Source organism: Argiope bruennichi, chromosome X1, assembly GCF_947563725.1.
Source record: "Argiope bruennichi chromosome X1, qqArgBrue1.1, whole genome shotgun sequence".
Lineage (NCBI taxonomy): Eukaryota > Metazoa > Arthropoda > Arachnida > Araneae > Araneidae > Argiope > Argiope bruennichi.
The window spans coordinates 71455926-71471735 of record NC_079162.1 but is presented as its reverse complement, the minus strand read 5'-3'; the positions used below and the strand labels follow the sequence as shown (position 1 = coordinate 71471735).

The 15810-nt window shown below is 26.3% G+C and overlaps 1 protein-coding gene across 3 annotated transcripts in view; it reads left to right on the top strand.

Moving 5' to 3' along the window:
* LOC129959043 (mitogen-activated protein kinase kinase kinase 15-like) overlaps nt 1-15810 on the top strand; it is a 102757-nt gene that overhangs the window by 75441 nt on the left and 11506 nt on the right. For 2 of the 3 annotated variants that reach the window (XM_056071822.1, XM_056071824.1), the window contains exons 24-32: nt 795-864; nt 1018-1086; nt 3318-3477; nt 6106-6165; nt 7363-7441; nt 9480-9559; nt 10648-10753; nt 11949-12108; nt 12213-12311. In XM_056071822.1, the coding sequence (XP_055927797.1) occupies nt 795-864; nt 1018-1086; nt 3318-3477; nt 6106-6165; nt 7363-7441; nt 9480-9559; nt 10648-10753; nt 11949-12108; nt 12213-12311 (883 nt within the window). The remainder of the gene's footprint in view (nt 1-794; nt 865-1017; nt 1087-3317; nt 3478-6105; nt 6166-7362; nt 7442-9479; nt 9560-10647; nt 10754-11948; nt 12109-12212; nt 12312-15810) is intronic. The other variant, XM_056071823.1, reaches the window with a different exon arrangement.

Sequence of the window (15810 nt, the reverse complement as noted above, 5' to 3'; positions counted from 1 at the left end):
AAAAAATTTCTATATAACAATGAATTCAAATTAATTGTGTATGTGAGATTAATGGAATGCATTCTAATCAATGCTATGAATAAGTTTTGTGCTTGACCAATTTCTTTTCATCTGTATAAATAATCTATTCATTGTAACTGGAACTAATTTCGAAAGATTGAGTGGCATTAATTTTCTGTGGTTTTTTTTCCCTCTAAAAATTATTAATAATTTAATTTTTTTATATCAATTACCTCTTTCTAAATCATATGGAATCTTCATATTCTTAATTTATTAAATGCATTTTCTACTAGGGATTATTACATTATTTTAAATAATTAGATTTTGACACAGAAGCTGTGTCGTAGAAATTTAATTTGCATTGAATTGGAATTTGTCAAATTATGTGCCATTATATTTCAGTGTTATCATTGTTTACTAATGAAGGCATAAACTAAACTTATCACAATAGTTCATTTTCACACACTGGGTGAGGAGGTAATTTTATTGCTTAATTAATTGGTGTCATAATATGATGGGAAGAAATAAAAATGTAAACCAACCTGGCATACCCTGATTTTTCTTGGCAAAGTTTCTATTATTTCTATGGCATGAACTTTTAAAACTCTTTATACTTCTCATTTTTAAGCATTCAGAATTTGCAAAAAAAAAAAAAAAAGTTATAAAACAAAATGCGATTCTTCTATGCATTGCTTGCTTCGCAATCATTATCTCTCTATTGGATGTGCCTTCTAATATTTAAATAATACGGTATGTTTTTTTTATTATATAATGACTTATTTGAATTATTGAAGTTCCAGAACGAGTTTCCAAATTAGACAAACCTGGGAAAGTGGAAAGATTTGCAAGTACTGGTGAAGAAGGGTAAGTCTCATTCCTTATAGATTTTTGCTTTGTTACATAATTTCCATTTCAATAAATGTGTCTTATGTGTGTTTTTTAATGTGATGTCTTATTGTTCTTACTTACGGACGTCGTTTGAAGTATCAGTTTTTGAATTTTTATTTTATTATTTAGTTCATCTGTCCTCTCTCGTAGAAGCCCATCAAACTCCCTCAAGATTCCATCACCAAACTTTTCATTTAGGTATGGTTAATTGTAATTCTTAGTATTAGCTGTATAAGTGATCAAAAAACTTAACATCGTAATTATAACTACTTAAATTGAAAATCGCTCTTTTTATTAAAATTTTTCTTTGTGAATAATATTCCTTTGTATTGTGTTTCTCTTATTCCTCGCTGATATTTTGAAGATATTTAAATTTTGCTTTTGAAAATAATTTTGATTTTTATTCTTATTTACTGAGTATCATCATATCATCCAATTGTATATTTGTGCTCTGCTTACATTGTCTTCCACATCTCTTCCACCTGTATTTTTGTTAATGTTTGCCTTTCTCTTATATTTAATTTCATTTAGTTTTAACAACTCCGATTTCAACGCATTATGCAAATTTTCCTTGGAAATATTTTTATTATGTGTGAAAAAATATACTGAAGCGAATATAATTGAACGCATTAATGCAATCTATTTTTCAATTCATAAAATTCCACTCGCAGAAAGTAACACGAGCTTATTGATTTAAACAAGTTTTTAATAAAACATATAGAAATCATTACAAATCTAAAACGAAAAATCAAGTATGAAATTCATTAAATCTCATCTAAGCCTTTAGAGAATCTTTTAGGGAATTACTTCTTCCAATAGTAAGTATTAACTTTTCCTTTTAATAAATTCCCCTTATTACTCTCGAAGCCTTTTCCCCCCTCCTATTTTGAATTTTCATTTGTTTTGATGTATTACGTTTGTATTTGTACTCGATTAACTATGATATTTTTGATTAATATATTTGCATTCTTGTACTAAACAAAAATAACAAAACAGATGCATTGTGAAATTTAATGAAAGAAGTTATACAAATGTAATTGTTAATGCTTTCTTACAGTGATGTTATCTTGTTTTGTGTTTAGAATTGCTTTATCCTTGAAAAATTTGCCATTTGTAGGTTTTGGTTTATTTTCAAAATGTGAAGAAAAATCAGTTTTGTTGCATGTTCAGGATAATATGGATGTTTTTTTAAAAAATCCTTTCTATGTCATTATGCCATTTTAAATAGTATAGGATTAATTGCTTAAATTGTTCAAGCAGTGTCTGTTCAATATTGCCAAGATATCATTTGTAGCTGCTTTACCCAGGAATGAAATCAGTGCACTGCACATCATATTTCCTGAATTATACGGTTGATGGTTGAAGCTCTAATCAATTATATTTGAAGTATTTTTTGAGAAGAAAGCTATTTGCATTTATAGAACGATATTAATGTTAACATTTAAAGGACTATTTAGTGCTATATTCTATATTATTTAACTGCAATTTAAAGTTACAAGGTCTGTCCCAAAATAACACTCATAGTTTCAGGTCTCCTCAAAATAACTCTGGATTTTAATCAAATTAAACTGTCATTACCTTCTGACATCACAAATTTTAAAATATGCTAAGGTAAAAATTAATGTGTTACTTAAATAAGTGTGTCATTTTGCTCTTACTTGCCACACGTTTTTTGCACAGCATAAACAAATGTTTAACAGAAAATTTTCATTTATAATTATTTGTATATTTTCTATATAAATTAATTTCTTTTTATATCATGAAAGTGTTGCTCATAAAGTGGTACATTATGCATAATTTAGTTGCTGCTTGAATATAATAACAAAAATATATGCAGTACTTGCAGAAAAGTAATTATTACATATGTTTGTTAATTTTCACTTCATTAGTTAGTGCTAACTAGCGTGACCATGGTTCTTGAAATGTTGGGAATGTCAATGAAAATATATATATTTACGCTTACTGGTTAAATCACATTCACTTACTTGCCCGTGATACGGACAATTTTATAATTTTGGCAACTATCTGTTTATTGTCTTAATTAATCTTTCAAAAATAGTCTTCATAGTTATATTGGTTATTGAGTTAGATGACTGATAGTATACATAATAACTTGTAAAAATTTATTATTTTGCATTTCACACTTTCTAAAGTTCCAAAACAAGAATGAAAAAAGGCTCTAAATTTATATAATAGCAATATCTGTCTAAAACTAGTTCTGTAAATATGAAATAGGATCTAGAATTTCATGGCATCTTTATTAGAATGCATGATTCCTTAAAAACTATTATTAATTCATTTTGTTTATTATTTATATGATTGCAAAAAAAAAAAAAAAAAAAGTTGGAAGCTCCCTAAATTGAAGTATGTTTATTGTACTAATTATTTGTAGGATATTATTTTCTCTTCAAATGTAGTTACTTTTTTAGCACAGAATCTTCAGAAAACAGACGATCAAGTACTGGATTATTAAGTCCTCCTATAGACAGTCCACAAATTGATCAAGAACAAGGCAACTTTTATTTATTGAAAAAGGATTCTCAAAGACGAGCTACAATCTGTAAAGTGTTACTGGATAATGCTGATACTGTAAGATTTAAAATATAAGTATTTCTTTCTATTGTGTCACAAATGTATATTGTTATTGGAAAATACTGCTCTTGATATTTGTGGATTATTTAAAGTTACTGTGGTATAATTCACATTTCTCCCTCTCCAGGTATTAGTGTATTCTAAAAAGTAATGCATTATCTGAAAATTAAAAATGAGGGACTTTTGTAATTAGATTTAAACATGGAGATTGAACTGAATTTGTACATTAGTTAAAATTTTAAATATTTCATTTCCATTCTTATATGTGAGATAATGCTTTAGAACAAAATTGATATTATATTAACATTCTTTGAAGTTATTTTACTTCTCAGATAGGACAGCTTTATTTTGTATCACTATTCGTTCATTTGTAAGTCTAATATTTAGTTTCATAATTTTATATGCTTTTGGATTTTTATAGTACTTATATTTGGAAATCTTATAATCTGTCTATATCATTATGAAAATATTGTTAACATATAATAGAAATGTTAAATTAACTGTCTCCATTAATTGGTGATGTATAAAAATTTAAATTCAAGGTGCTTCCCCTTTACTTTTGTTACTAAGAGAAATCAATGTACTGAATTTATTAGATTGTTTTATTTGAGAACATTTTTATATTATATTTATCATATTTTTGTGTATGAGAAATGCAACAGACAGACTAGAAAAGGAGATATATTGAAAAAGAGAGAGTGAGAAATTATTCTGAGTTAAATTTTTGAGAAGAATTTGCCAACACACTGTTTTAATTCTGTGTGAAAAAAAAATATTCCATGCAACTCAGAAGGTGCTGCGGAGTCGGAATTCGAGTGATTAAGAAATTATTTTTAGAACATATAATAATTAGAAATTACTACATATATTTAGCTATATTGACAGTCTATTACAGATGTTATAGCATTTTCATAATTTGCAAATTCTTTTCCTTTCATGTAGCATTATTTGTATTAAAAATTACTTAGTGGATTTCTTTACATATAAATTGTATACTTCAAGTATTCTGCCAGATATGTTCTTATATTTGAAATTTAGAAGATAGATCTTGAAGGAAAAATTAAAGGCGTTATTTCAAGCGATTAAATCATGAGTAATAAATTATTGCATAAATGTTAATACTGTATTGTCGTAATTGCTCTGATGAGTAAAAGCATTTTTTACTCGATTAAATGCTAAGAATATAAAAAATTAAAATTTAGAAAGAATTGAATATAAGAATTGTGTTTAAAAGTAGTAAAGAAGCTAAAGTAATCATACATTTGAAAATTAATAGTGCAAATGCTTTATTTAAATTTATTATTTGCATTTCTATATCTAAAGTATGTAAATTAGTGATCCTTGAATTTCTTTTAAAAAAATTGAATTTCTTTTTTCCTTCATTAAAAGTCGGAACCCTTCATGGGATTCATAGTTATGAGCAATTGTTAAAATGGTTATATATTTCTAACATTACTTACTTATAAAAAGTACATATTTCTTTGAATGTTATTTAAATAATTATATCATTAACATTTTTATATTGTATGTAAGCATAATATTCTAAGGTGGCATTATGCAGTGAATTCGATACCAAATAGGATAGCCTTTATATTTGATAACAATAATACAGCTACATATCATTGAGCTGACAAAAATTTGAAACTGTTTTTTAGCATTATATGTTACCGACATGTAATTATAGCCTTTATTGATTGTCCGTCATTTGGTGGGCTCCTCAATTTTTAGAATGACGCTGTTCATTTTCAGTCGGTTCGAACAGGGATTCTTTATGAGCTAATTCAAAATAAAAATCACTTTGTATTGAGCTGTTATTCTCATATTTTATCTGTTTACTTAGAAGTTAATCCCTGTTAAAAATGGAATTATGTGTGATCAGAGAATCAGGTGCTTTATTGAAATAGTATCTTTGATGCAAGGATAGTACCAGTGTGCTTTGCTTCATTCATTGTACTATAGATTATTTTAAAATCATTTAACACTGTTAAATGATATACATGGTGATATCATAATATATTATTTGATTTTTTTATATTTAGAATTCATATAATTTATATTAGTAGCTCTTTTCCTATTTTGTGTTGTATAAATTTTTACCCATATATTGCAAATAATTATATTTAACTATTTTTATAACTATTTTTCATTGATTACCTGTCCTATTAATATGTTGTCTAACCAAGTAGAATTTCCATAGAGGAGAATAAGTAATAGCTTCAGCTTCTCACATCATTTTTGTGGCTCAGGCATTTCTAAGCTAAACATACATTCTTCACTAAAACTGGATTTTGATGGAAAACAAGGTTCAGTTGTTAATAAAATTTATGGTTTTAATCATTCATACATTTGGGAATTTCCTCTAAATAATGTACATAAGATATATATATATATATAAAAACTATGTGCATCTCAGATGAGTAACAGTTTCCTGGAATTTTAACTGCTACAAAGGCCTGTAGTACTTTTTAGATTTGTTAATATTTGTCATGCATCAATGTGTATATTGCATATTTCTAATATGATTCATTTTCATAATTATATAAAGCAGTTGTGAAGCTGAGTTATTTGTTCCCTCAAATTAACATATATTTCCGTGAATTAATCTTTTCTTAATTTTATCGACAGATTTGTGAAAACTGGATGAATGATCTGAGTCAGAAGACGCCTGACATAGTTTTGACGATGGTAATTTGTAACTTTTGAATTACTAAATTTCCTGTTATGTTAAGTTCACACTTTTTTTAATTTCATGTTGATGATTTAAAAATGTAAAATGTCAGCTTGATTGATGTTTTTATTGTTTGTGCTGTTTATGTAGTAGTTCAAGGTGATAACAAAACGGCAAGTCGGGAAAAAGGCAGAGGATTTTATCGATCTGGAAAAGTCAGAAAAATTCGTAAAAATATCTCAAAATCAGGAAAAAGTGTCGATGAGAGCTTTCGCACAATCATTTCTATGCATCAGAAGCCTAATGTTGCCAAACAATTATAGCAACAGCAACATGAGACAACTTTTTTTCAAGGGTATGGCGACTTTTTGGAGTTTCGTTATGATAAGAGCAATAAGCTGATGTATGTGGCTTACAACAACTTAAATGAAACTTTCGGAAAGATAGGTTTACACTTATCAAAGTACAGAGGACGTTGATAATTTTTGTTCGATCTAATCTTGCAACCTTGTAATGATACTATATCATTGTTAAAAATGATAGTACTTTCCAGGACACTAATATTATTAGTTGCCGAAAGTAAGAGAAATGTTGCACGTTGAGTCATTAAAAAGACAAGATTTTTTTTTTCACAATTTCTGAAGCCGCCTTGTAGCTCTTAATTGTTAAAAATTTAATATATAAATCAGTATTACTTAGAAGTACTGGTTAAAGCTCAAATGTTTAAAAAGTGCAATGTTGTTAACTCTTTGCCATTGATCCTTTCTTTGCCACTGCATATGATAAAAATTCAAAGGAAATATGGCATTGTTAAAAAAAGATGTCATCTTTTAATGCTAAATGCTAAGGAATTCTGATTGCTTTGTAGAAAGTAAATTTGCTTAGTTGCATTTTCTTTGTAAAAAGATTTTCACCTTACTGAATTTTAGTTATTTGTAAGTAATTATGTTACTATTTTTATATTAGATTGAATTTAATTCTGCTGTTTACTTTTAAAGATAATAAGTCTGTTAGCATTTTATGATGTTGATATAGAGAATATATATAGCTCTATTGGAATATGCTTGTGTTAAAAATATACTGTATTACGCAATTATTTGTTCTTTTATGCATGTATCAACTATTGTATCTTTCTTTTAATTCATGTATCAATTATTGTATCTTTCTTTTAATTCATGTAATCTTATTTTATTATTTTATATATCTTTGTTTAGGATCATTTAAAGGTTCTTTTGGAAGGTCTCCGGGAATATATTCCAGAACAAAATAAATTATATGTTCAGCAAGCTATAAGTAACTACTTAATTAATTTTATAAGTTTTAATGTTTGCAATGTTAAATTTCAATGAACTACTAAATGCAGATTTTATTTTCTTCCATAAAGTCTATACCTATTGATATTCTTTTAAAATGTAGCAATGCCAGTAAAGTCATAAATGAGGTGTATATCCCATCTAATTTTTGAGTTGACATACTAAAAGTATTTAAAACTATATATATATAAAAAAAATTTGAGTTCTTTTTAGACTTTTGTGTTTTGTAAAGCAGTTAACAAGCTATATCTTTCCAAATTATTATCCACTTGTTTGTACAAATAGATTAAAATGGACAAATAAGTATCTAAGGGTTTTTATGATTCTAAGTAATTCCTATAAGCATTTCCGAATTGGAAAAACTAGGGGGAATCTCTTAAATATATTTAATTGGTTTGAATCATCTGAAACTTCGTTTTTCATTTTGATTTAATTAATGCAGTATTAAAACAGAATGATTGCAAAACCAATTGAATGGTTTTCTTATTAGTTTCATTTGAAAATAAATTTATTCCAAATTACCTTTGGAATTTGGCATTTTTCAATGGTAGTATTTAAAATAAGTGAATTGTTGTTAACATTGAATTAATTCAGCAACTAAAAAACTTAAGCTGTGTACCAGAGTCTGAAAATTTCTTTTCCAATTTCATAATTTATTTGCTGATTTAATTTAGATTTCATTACTATTCATTTTTCAAATGCATTTTCACTCATTTTAGCCTTACTTTTCATTTTACTTTCGTAATAGTAGTTATCCATTTTAATTTCCAGTTTTAACTTTTTTCACCTATTTTTATTAAAAAAGCAGAAGAAAAAAAATCGCAATTCATAATTATTAAAATATTAAATTTTGGGCAAAAGGCATATAGTAAATGCAGTAATAAATACAGAATTATATGTAATTAAATAAAACATTACAGAATAAAAATTGAAAACATAAGAATTAACATTCCTAGATGTCATCATTATTATATTTTTACAACAATGTATACATTACAACACATTGTTACAACATTACATTGTATTATAAATATTTGTAAACATAATTTTGCAGATGCATGGTCTAAAAGTAGAAAATTTTGGAATTTAACTTTAGTTTATTTTACCACTGGTGCCATAATTTGTAGAAAGGAGAAGCATTAAGACTATGCGCTTAGTTACATCGTGACACATAAGCAAAAGTGACCAATTTTTCTCATCAGTGATTTTACTATGAAATTCTGATAAAGATTTCTTGCCATGTGTCGACATAGGAAAGGAAATCTTAGGTATCTGAAAAAATGCCGTAGGCGTTTGGGATTTTTGTCCTTTTATTCATGTCATGGAAAACAAAGGAGTCAATAATTTTTTTAGAACACATTTTTGAAATAAAAAGTGGGATTTCGATCAAGAAATAAGAGAACGTTTTAGATTAAATTAGCATGACCTAATTTAAGATAAAATTAGTGGATTAATTAGAATTTAAATTAAATTAAGAGATATCATTACATATATATATATATATATATATATATATATATATATATATAGAGAGAGAGAGAGAGAGAGAGAGAGAGAGAGAGAGAGAAAGAGAAAAGATGATAAGGAAGCAAAAGACAAATGTTAAAAAATAGAAATATAACAGCAAAATACTAAATATAATTACTTTAAATGGCTTGAAAACTTTTTATGCTATCAACTTGTATTATTGCTACAGTTCATAGGTTGGCTAGCATGAAAAAAAACTAAATTAACAATAACAGTTAAATAAATTAGTTCATAAATACAACAGCCTTTGAAAATTGTTGAAATTGGCTGACAAGAAATTACGATGAAAAATGAGCCATATTCTTTTAAAGCAACAGTATTATATTTAGGTCACTTTTTTTTTTTTTTCATTTAGGACTGACTTTCAAAATCAAAAGTGAATTTACATGATTTAATCTTTTTAATAGCACTTTTCTAATTATTTTATTCTATTTATAAGGCTTTAGTTTAAGCTACAAAGTGATAAAGTTTTTTTTTTTTTTTTTTCAAAGGTAGCCTGAAAGAAGAAGTGGAATTTGACGGTACTGCAGTTAATCAAATGCATTTAGCATTGTACGTTTTTCAAGATGCAGTAAGTAGTATTTTGCTCTCTAATAGTGCTTTTAATAACTTTATTATTTTTCTTCGATATTTAATTGTATCATTTCTTCATACTAAAAAATTTTTTTAGGAAAAATGTTGACAAGATTGTATTCAAAGATATAATATTTTAGCATTGATCAATGATTTTCTTAGATCTATGACTAAGATGCCAACATTTAAGAGGTAGTTAAATTTAGCTAATAACATTTGATGTTTCGAATTCATAATTACATTGCATTTTTTTAATTTGAAACTATTAGAAAAGAAGTAAAAATGAAATGATATTTCTTCATCTAGTGGCCAATGAAGTCAAGATATTCTGATATTTATAGAACTACTGTGTTGCATTTAATGAAATTCAATGTGATTTCTTAGATTTAGCGTCAGATTTATTATTATGCTGGTCTTTTTGGCTAAATATAAAGTTACTCCTTTCTTACTCGCCTCCTTCATGTTTTTTTTTTTTTTTAATTGCCATGATGCAAACGTTTTACTTTTGAGATTCTTATTTTTATAAAGTATTGAAAAATGTAAGGACATTTCCAAATTTGGTTGTGGATTGAATGCCTGTCAGTATATTTGATACACATTGTTACTTGATGCTAATTCGTTTAAATTTTGTAGTTTTTTTAGGAAGCTGTTATTTAACCAATGACTGCATTGATCTGTTTAGTTCATTATGTTTTGTAAATAACAAGATCCAATTTTAAAGTATGCAAAGTATTCAATTAAAAATTAATTTTGATTTACAAAGTAATTGAACACACTGGAGAAAGAAAATCATACCATGTTAAATATAAACTCATAATAAAGTATCATATAAAACAAAAACATAAAATAATGTATTTACTTTGTTATATATTGAAACAGTAGTTTCTTTGAAAGTTATTTGCTGTAACTTGAAAATATTTTTTGTCATTTTTTTTTTTTTTCCCCATAATGCATTACTTAAATTCAGTGTTTTCTGCCACTTTGCTCTCCCATGTTTGAAATCTACGAACAAAATGGTTTATTCAAAATGTACTATAGGGAATTCATCTGCAAATTGTATATTTTCATTTTGTTTATTTTTTTTAGGTAAAATCTGTTTTAAGAAAACAAAATATTATGCCACATTGGGTGTTTGCTTTAGACAGTTTGGTGAGAAGTTCAGTTCAAGCTGCAATCAGTATTTTATCTCCGGGTATATATATTCAACATTTAGTTTAATTTATTTTTGTAATACTATCTAAAGATATAAGTTTAAAAAAATGAAATAATTTACATTTATGAAAAAGTGTAAGATTTTTACTGAAACTTTACTATTTATAATTATTCTTCTGATTCTTCTATAATTATTAAACTTTCTAATTTTCTCATCAAAGTTACATCTTATGGGTTTTATTTTCAATATGCTTTAATATTATTATATATTATTTTAATATTGTAAATAGGAGGGATAAAATAATGCAAGTGGCGTTTTTCTGTGGGCACAGATTTTTAATCTTGCATATAAAAAAATTAAATGTGGTGTCAAATCAATTATTGTGCTGCAGATGAAATAAGAAAACATGAATGAAATTCGCTTTGAATATTCAGATCTCAACTAATAAATGAGCTAATTTCATTATATATAATATATAAATAATATGGTGGGACCAATGGGAATGTCCTTTTCATATTATAATGTTTGAAGTTCTGATCAATATCAGTGGTTTTGTCAGTAGTATTCTTTCTATAATTTCTATCAGTATTCTTTCTATCATTTCTATCAGTATTCTTTCTATAGAGGAAACTCACTCCCCTTAACATTTTCTTATCTATTTAACTTCATGATTATATAAAATTTAATGGTAGTTTCTTGTTTTTCTGGGAATAACCTTCCAAATCACCGCAGCCCTCTTATCTTTGAAATCAGTGCTAGCTTTAAGAATGCTATTTCTTCTCAAATACTGAAAGCTGCTTATTGGGAGAGATTCAAGAAGATAACTAGCAATACTGTTCCAGGCACTTTCCTATATGCTGGTTGGTCAGTGTTGGCTATTGAATATGTAATATTTTACTGGAATTAATTTAGATAATAAATTAATAGCAAATATTAATTGATTATTTAAATCCAACGTGAATAATGTGCAAATATAGAAAAGTTTTTCCTTTTAAGACGCAGAAATATATGTCATAAATAGTTCTAGGAACCATTCAAGTAATTGAGATTGAAATAACTTTATATTACTTTTCACTATAAATACAATCTCGAGAACATGTTGCAAACTGTAAAACGTTTTTACTTTTTTAATTTTCTGAGTTCTAATCAGTTCTGAGTATTACTTTCTTTGTTAGTTTGTAAAGACATATTTTATATTAGCACAGATAATTTTATTTTCCTTCTTTGTATGCAGAACTAGGAGAAAATTTATTAGGTAGAAATAATGAGAATGAGCAAGAAGAAATCACTCTAGGCTCTGTCAATTCTACGAAATCTGTCCCAACTGTTTATGTTAATTCTGAATTCATGCAGATGCAAATGAAAAATGATGAGCTGGTAAAAGAAAATACTAGGTAATATTTATGTCATTGTAAACAAGTGGATTTAAAATTTTATTTCTCTTCTGTATTGCTAGTCATAAATAATAAAAAAAAAATTGTTGTATGTTTTGAAATAGGCTTATGAAAGAAATGATTTCTTGGAATCAAGTTTATCAAGACTCTATGAAAAATATAATTGAACAAAAGAAAACTTGGATCGAACTTTTAAAGCAAGAGTATGTATTATTATTATTATCATCATCATGAGTTCATTCGTTCTCTTAAATGTTTTATAGATTTTGAAATTCTTAATTATATTGAACTTAATTGGAATATTATGGAATTTATTTGTTTCCGAATTTTCTATGTAAAAAGAAGGAAAATGAAAACTAATGTATTAATTTTGGTCATCTTAAATGAAGGATTCATTTAAATGTCGTCTTAAATGAATGATTCATTTAAAATGTGAATTCGAATTTAATATAAATAGTGTTGTTTTTGCTCATTTACCTTGCTAATTGTAATCGGTAAATCAGTTCTTTTTACAAGGACAGGTGGAACATTGTATCATTTCATTAAGCACATTATTTACATAAAAGAATGAATTTCTTATGATGGTAAAGCCTTTTTATTGTCTTAAGTAATCTGTTGTAATGAAAACTAAAACTGATAATTATTTTCATTGGTAGAAATTATAAATTCCTACTGTTCTGGAATTTAGTTGCTTTCTTTTTTCACAGAAAAAAAAAAAGGTCTAAAAATGTCATTAAAAATTTGGAAAAGGAAAAAAAAATCGATTTTGATTTGCATTTCCTTCAATAAATTTAAAATACTTTATTTACAAGAAAATATACACGTCTAAGTGCAGTACCTGCCCTTTTGAACTTATAAGAATAATTACATTACTTAAGAGTGAAAGCAGAAGCAATAAAGAAATGTATCCACAAAACCCGGAATGTTAGGGGATGGTTTCAGTTTGGAATGAAAGTGATTAGAAATATTTTCAACAAATAATACTATGAAGTTGTAAATTAGGATTTGAATGAATTTGCATCTGAATTGTGAAGAACTAAAAGTTATATATATATATATATATATATATATATATATATATATATATATATATATATATATATATATATATATATATATATATATATATATATATATATATATATATATTGTTGGAGGTGTAAAGGCAATGCAAATGTTGGGGAAGAAAGAAAAAAAAACATTCCATGTTTTTAACGTGGTATAAGACTTCAAAGCTTTTTATCTTTGTATGTTGTCAGGACCTTGGGAAGAAACCTTTCTTGAAAATAAATTCAGTTCACTGAGATTTATTTAGAATCCTAATCCAAGCAACATACATATCACAATCAATTTTTTTTATACACTTAAAATTGATGTTTTAGGAGTTTCTTGCAAATATTCCTGAAAGGAAAAAATTAAGGGTTAGTTGAATAATAGTGATTTTTTTTTTTTGAATTAATCTAAAACAGTTGTGAACAAAAATAATGGGTTACCTCCAAGTTTGTTATTTATTACTGCAATTACACAAAATTTGTGCCGATGGAAATCACTCAAGACAGGTTATTTAGATCGACTGATAAATCGAATTAACATAGTTAATTAGTTAGTGTCTCAGAATTTTTCCATTACGAAAAATCGAGATTTTTCAATGGTGCAATCTAGTCTTTATATATATATATATGTCAAATTTTGTTCCAAAATTCGCAATAGTTCTTGAGTTATAATTAATTTTGTTTGCTTGAAATTCCGCGTGAAAGAGCCAACTCACTAAGAACCATATGTTCAGTAAACCATAAAAGAGCCAACTTACTAAGAACCATATATTCAATATTCCATAAAAGAGCCAACTCACTACGAACAATAAGTTCAGTAGGTGTTAAAAGCAAAAAGGGCATTTTTTTCTTTTTTCATTTTACTTTACTGAGATTCTAAAAAATTAACAAATATGATTCATATTGATATTTAGCATGAATTATCATTTTTCAATTTCCAAATAATATATGATCATTTTATAGGAAATTTAAGCATTTCATTACCTTTCAAAATATTTTCAAATCTGCCTCTATGGTGGATCTGGTCCCTCATTCTTTCTGCTAATTAGTTGACTGCTATTTAACATGGATTCAATTATTTAATTTCTTTGAGCTACACTATCCTAATATACACATTTCAGGAAAAATATAAAATCATGTTGAAAGCATAGTTATTCTAACCAATAGACTATCTTCAATAAATATAAGGCATCATTTGTTTTAATTCACCAATGAAAAATACTTTTCAGTATGAAAAACAGAAATTATTTTTAACTATATTTGATTGTCATTTATAAATAGTCCCGTTTTTATAGCCCTTATTTGAAATCCAAGGAAGTGCAAAATATTTAAACTATAAGATTGATGCTTTAATTTTACTTAAAAATTCACAAATATGACATGTCTAGTCATTGATCATTAAATCTTAGAAAATTATTCGTTAAAAATCGCAATCCAGCAACATGAATATTCTCTCATCTAATTAGAAGTTCTTAATATTCTACTTCTTTTTTTTATCAAAAGATTAAATATATTTTTGATAAGAATGGTAATCTCACTTTATATAAAAATTATCTGATCTGCAAATTATCCAATGGCGATTGTATAACAATAGTTAAAAATCATGCACCACAAGTAGATCGATAGATATAATTGTGCAGTCCTTCAACAAGTAGGCGTTCCCAGTCGATAAGGGGAATTTTGCAGTATTTTCAAAATATTCAAAAACTATTACAGGTATACAAGTAATTTTTTGGATTAGTATCAAAGCTTTGCTAATTTAACATTTTATTATGTTACTATTCACTTTTAAATCAGTCTTGTTTGAAAATTTATATAATTTTTTTCATCCATTTGTGCAACAAAATTACAATCTTTAAAGTAATCAAAAAAATTTTGAGTAACATTATGATTTCCGAGATATCGCCAAAAGTGTTTATGATTCATTTTACATTGGAGGCGCCTTTTTCGAAAGCTTCGTAAACTTCTGTTGAAAATTTCAAGAGTTATGAAAATAATTTGGTGCCTGTTTTCATGACGAACAGCCGAAAGAGCGAAAAAAATTATGTGTAACTAGGAAGTTTCGAGATGCTATTTAATTAACTGTTAATTATTCCAGTTCATCAATGTATCGTTCTACATAAATCTGTTCTAATAAGCCATTTCCATCGGCAGCAGTTTAGCGAAGATGTGATGAAATAGCAAAGTTAGAGAGGTGTCCCATTTTGTTTGTTGATGACTATACATCCAACTAATTACATTTTATTCATCTGTGGTTTATAATAAAAATTAAAAATATGTGCATGCATATATATGTGCATGCAAAGGATTTTTATAACGAGATGTTATAAAAATGTTTTGTTTATTTTTAAAATTTACTGTTATCTGTCATTATAAGCATAGTAAACAACTATAGTGATTATAAATCTTTTTGTAAATTAGACCTAAATATTATTTTATACAGTTAAAGGAAGTAGCTAATCTCAATTTAAATTAAGTCGAAGTTCGATTGTAAAATAGTAATAATTAAACTTCATTTCTTGTTGTTTTAATTAACTTGTAATTTTTTTAAATTAATAACTTATGTTTTATTTTGTATTTTTTAAACTCTAGTGAATTTCTAATGATCCTATTGCAAAATAATGCATATGTATTATTTTAGAGTCGCTAT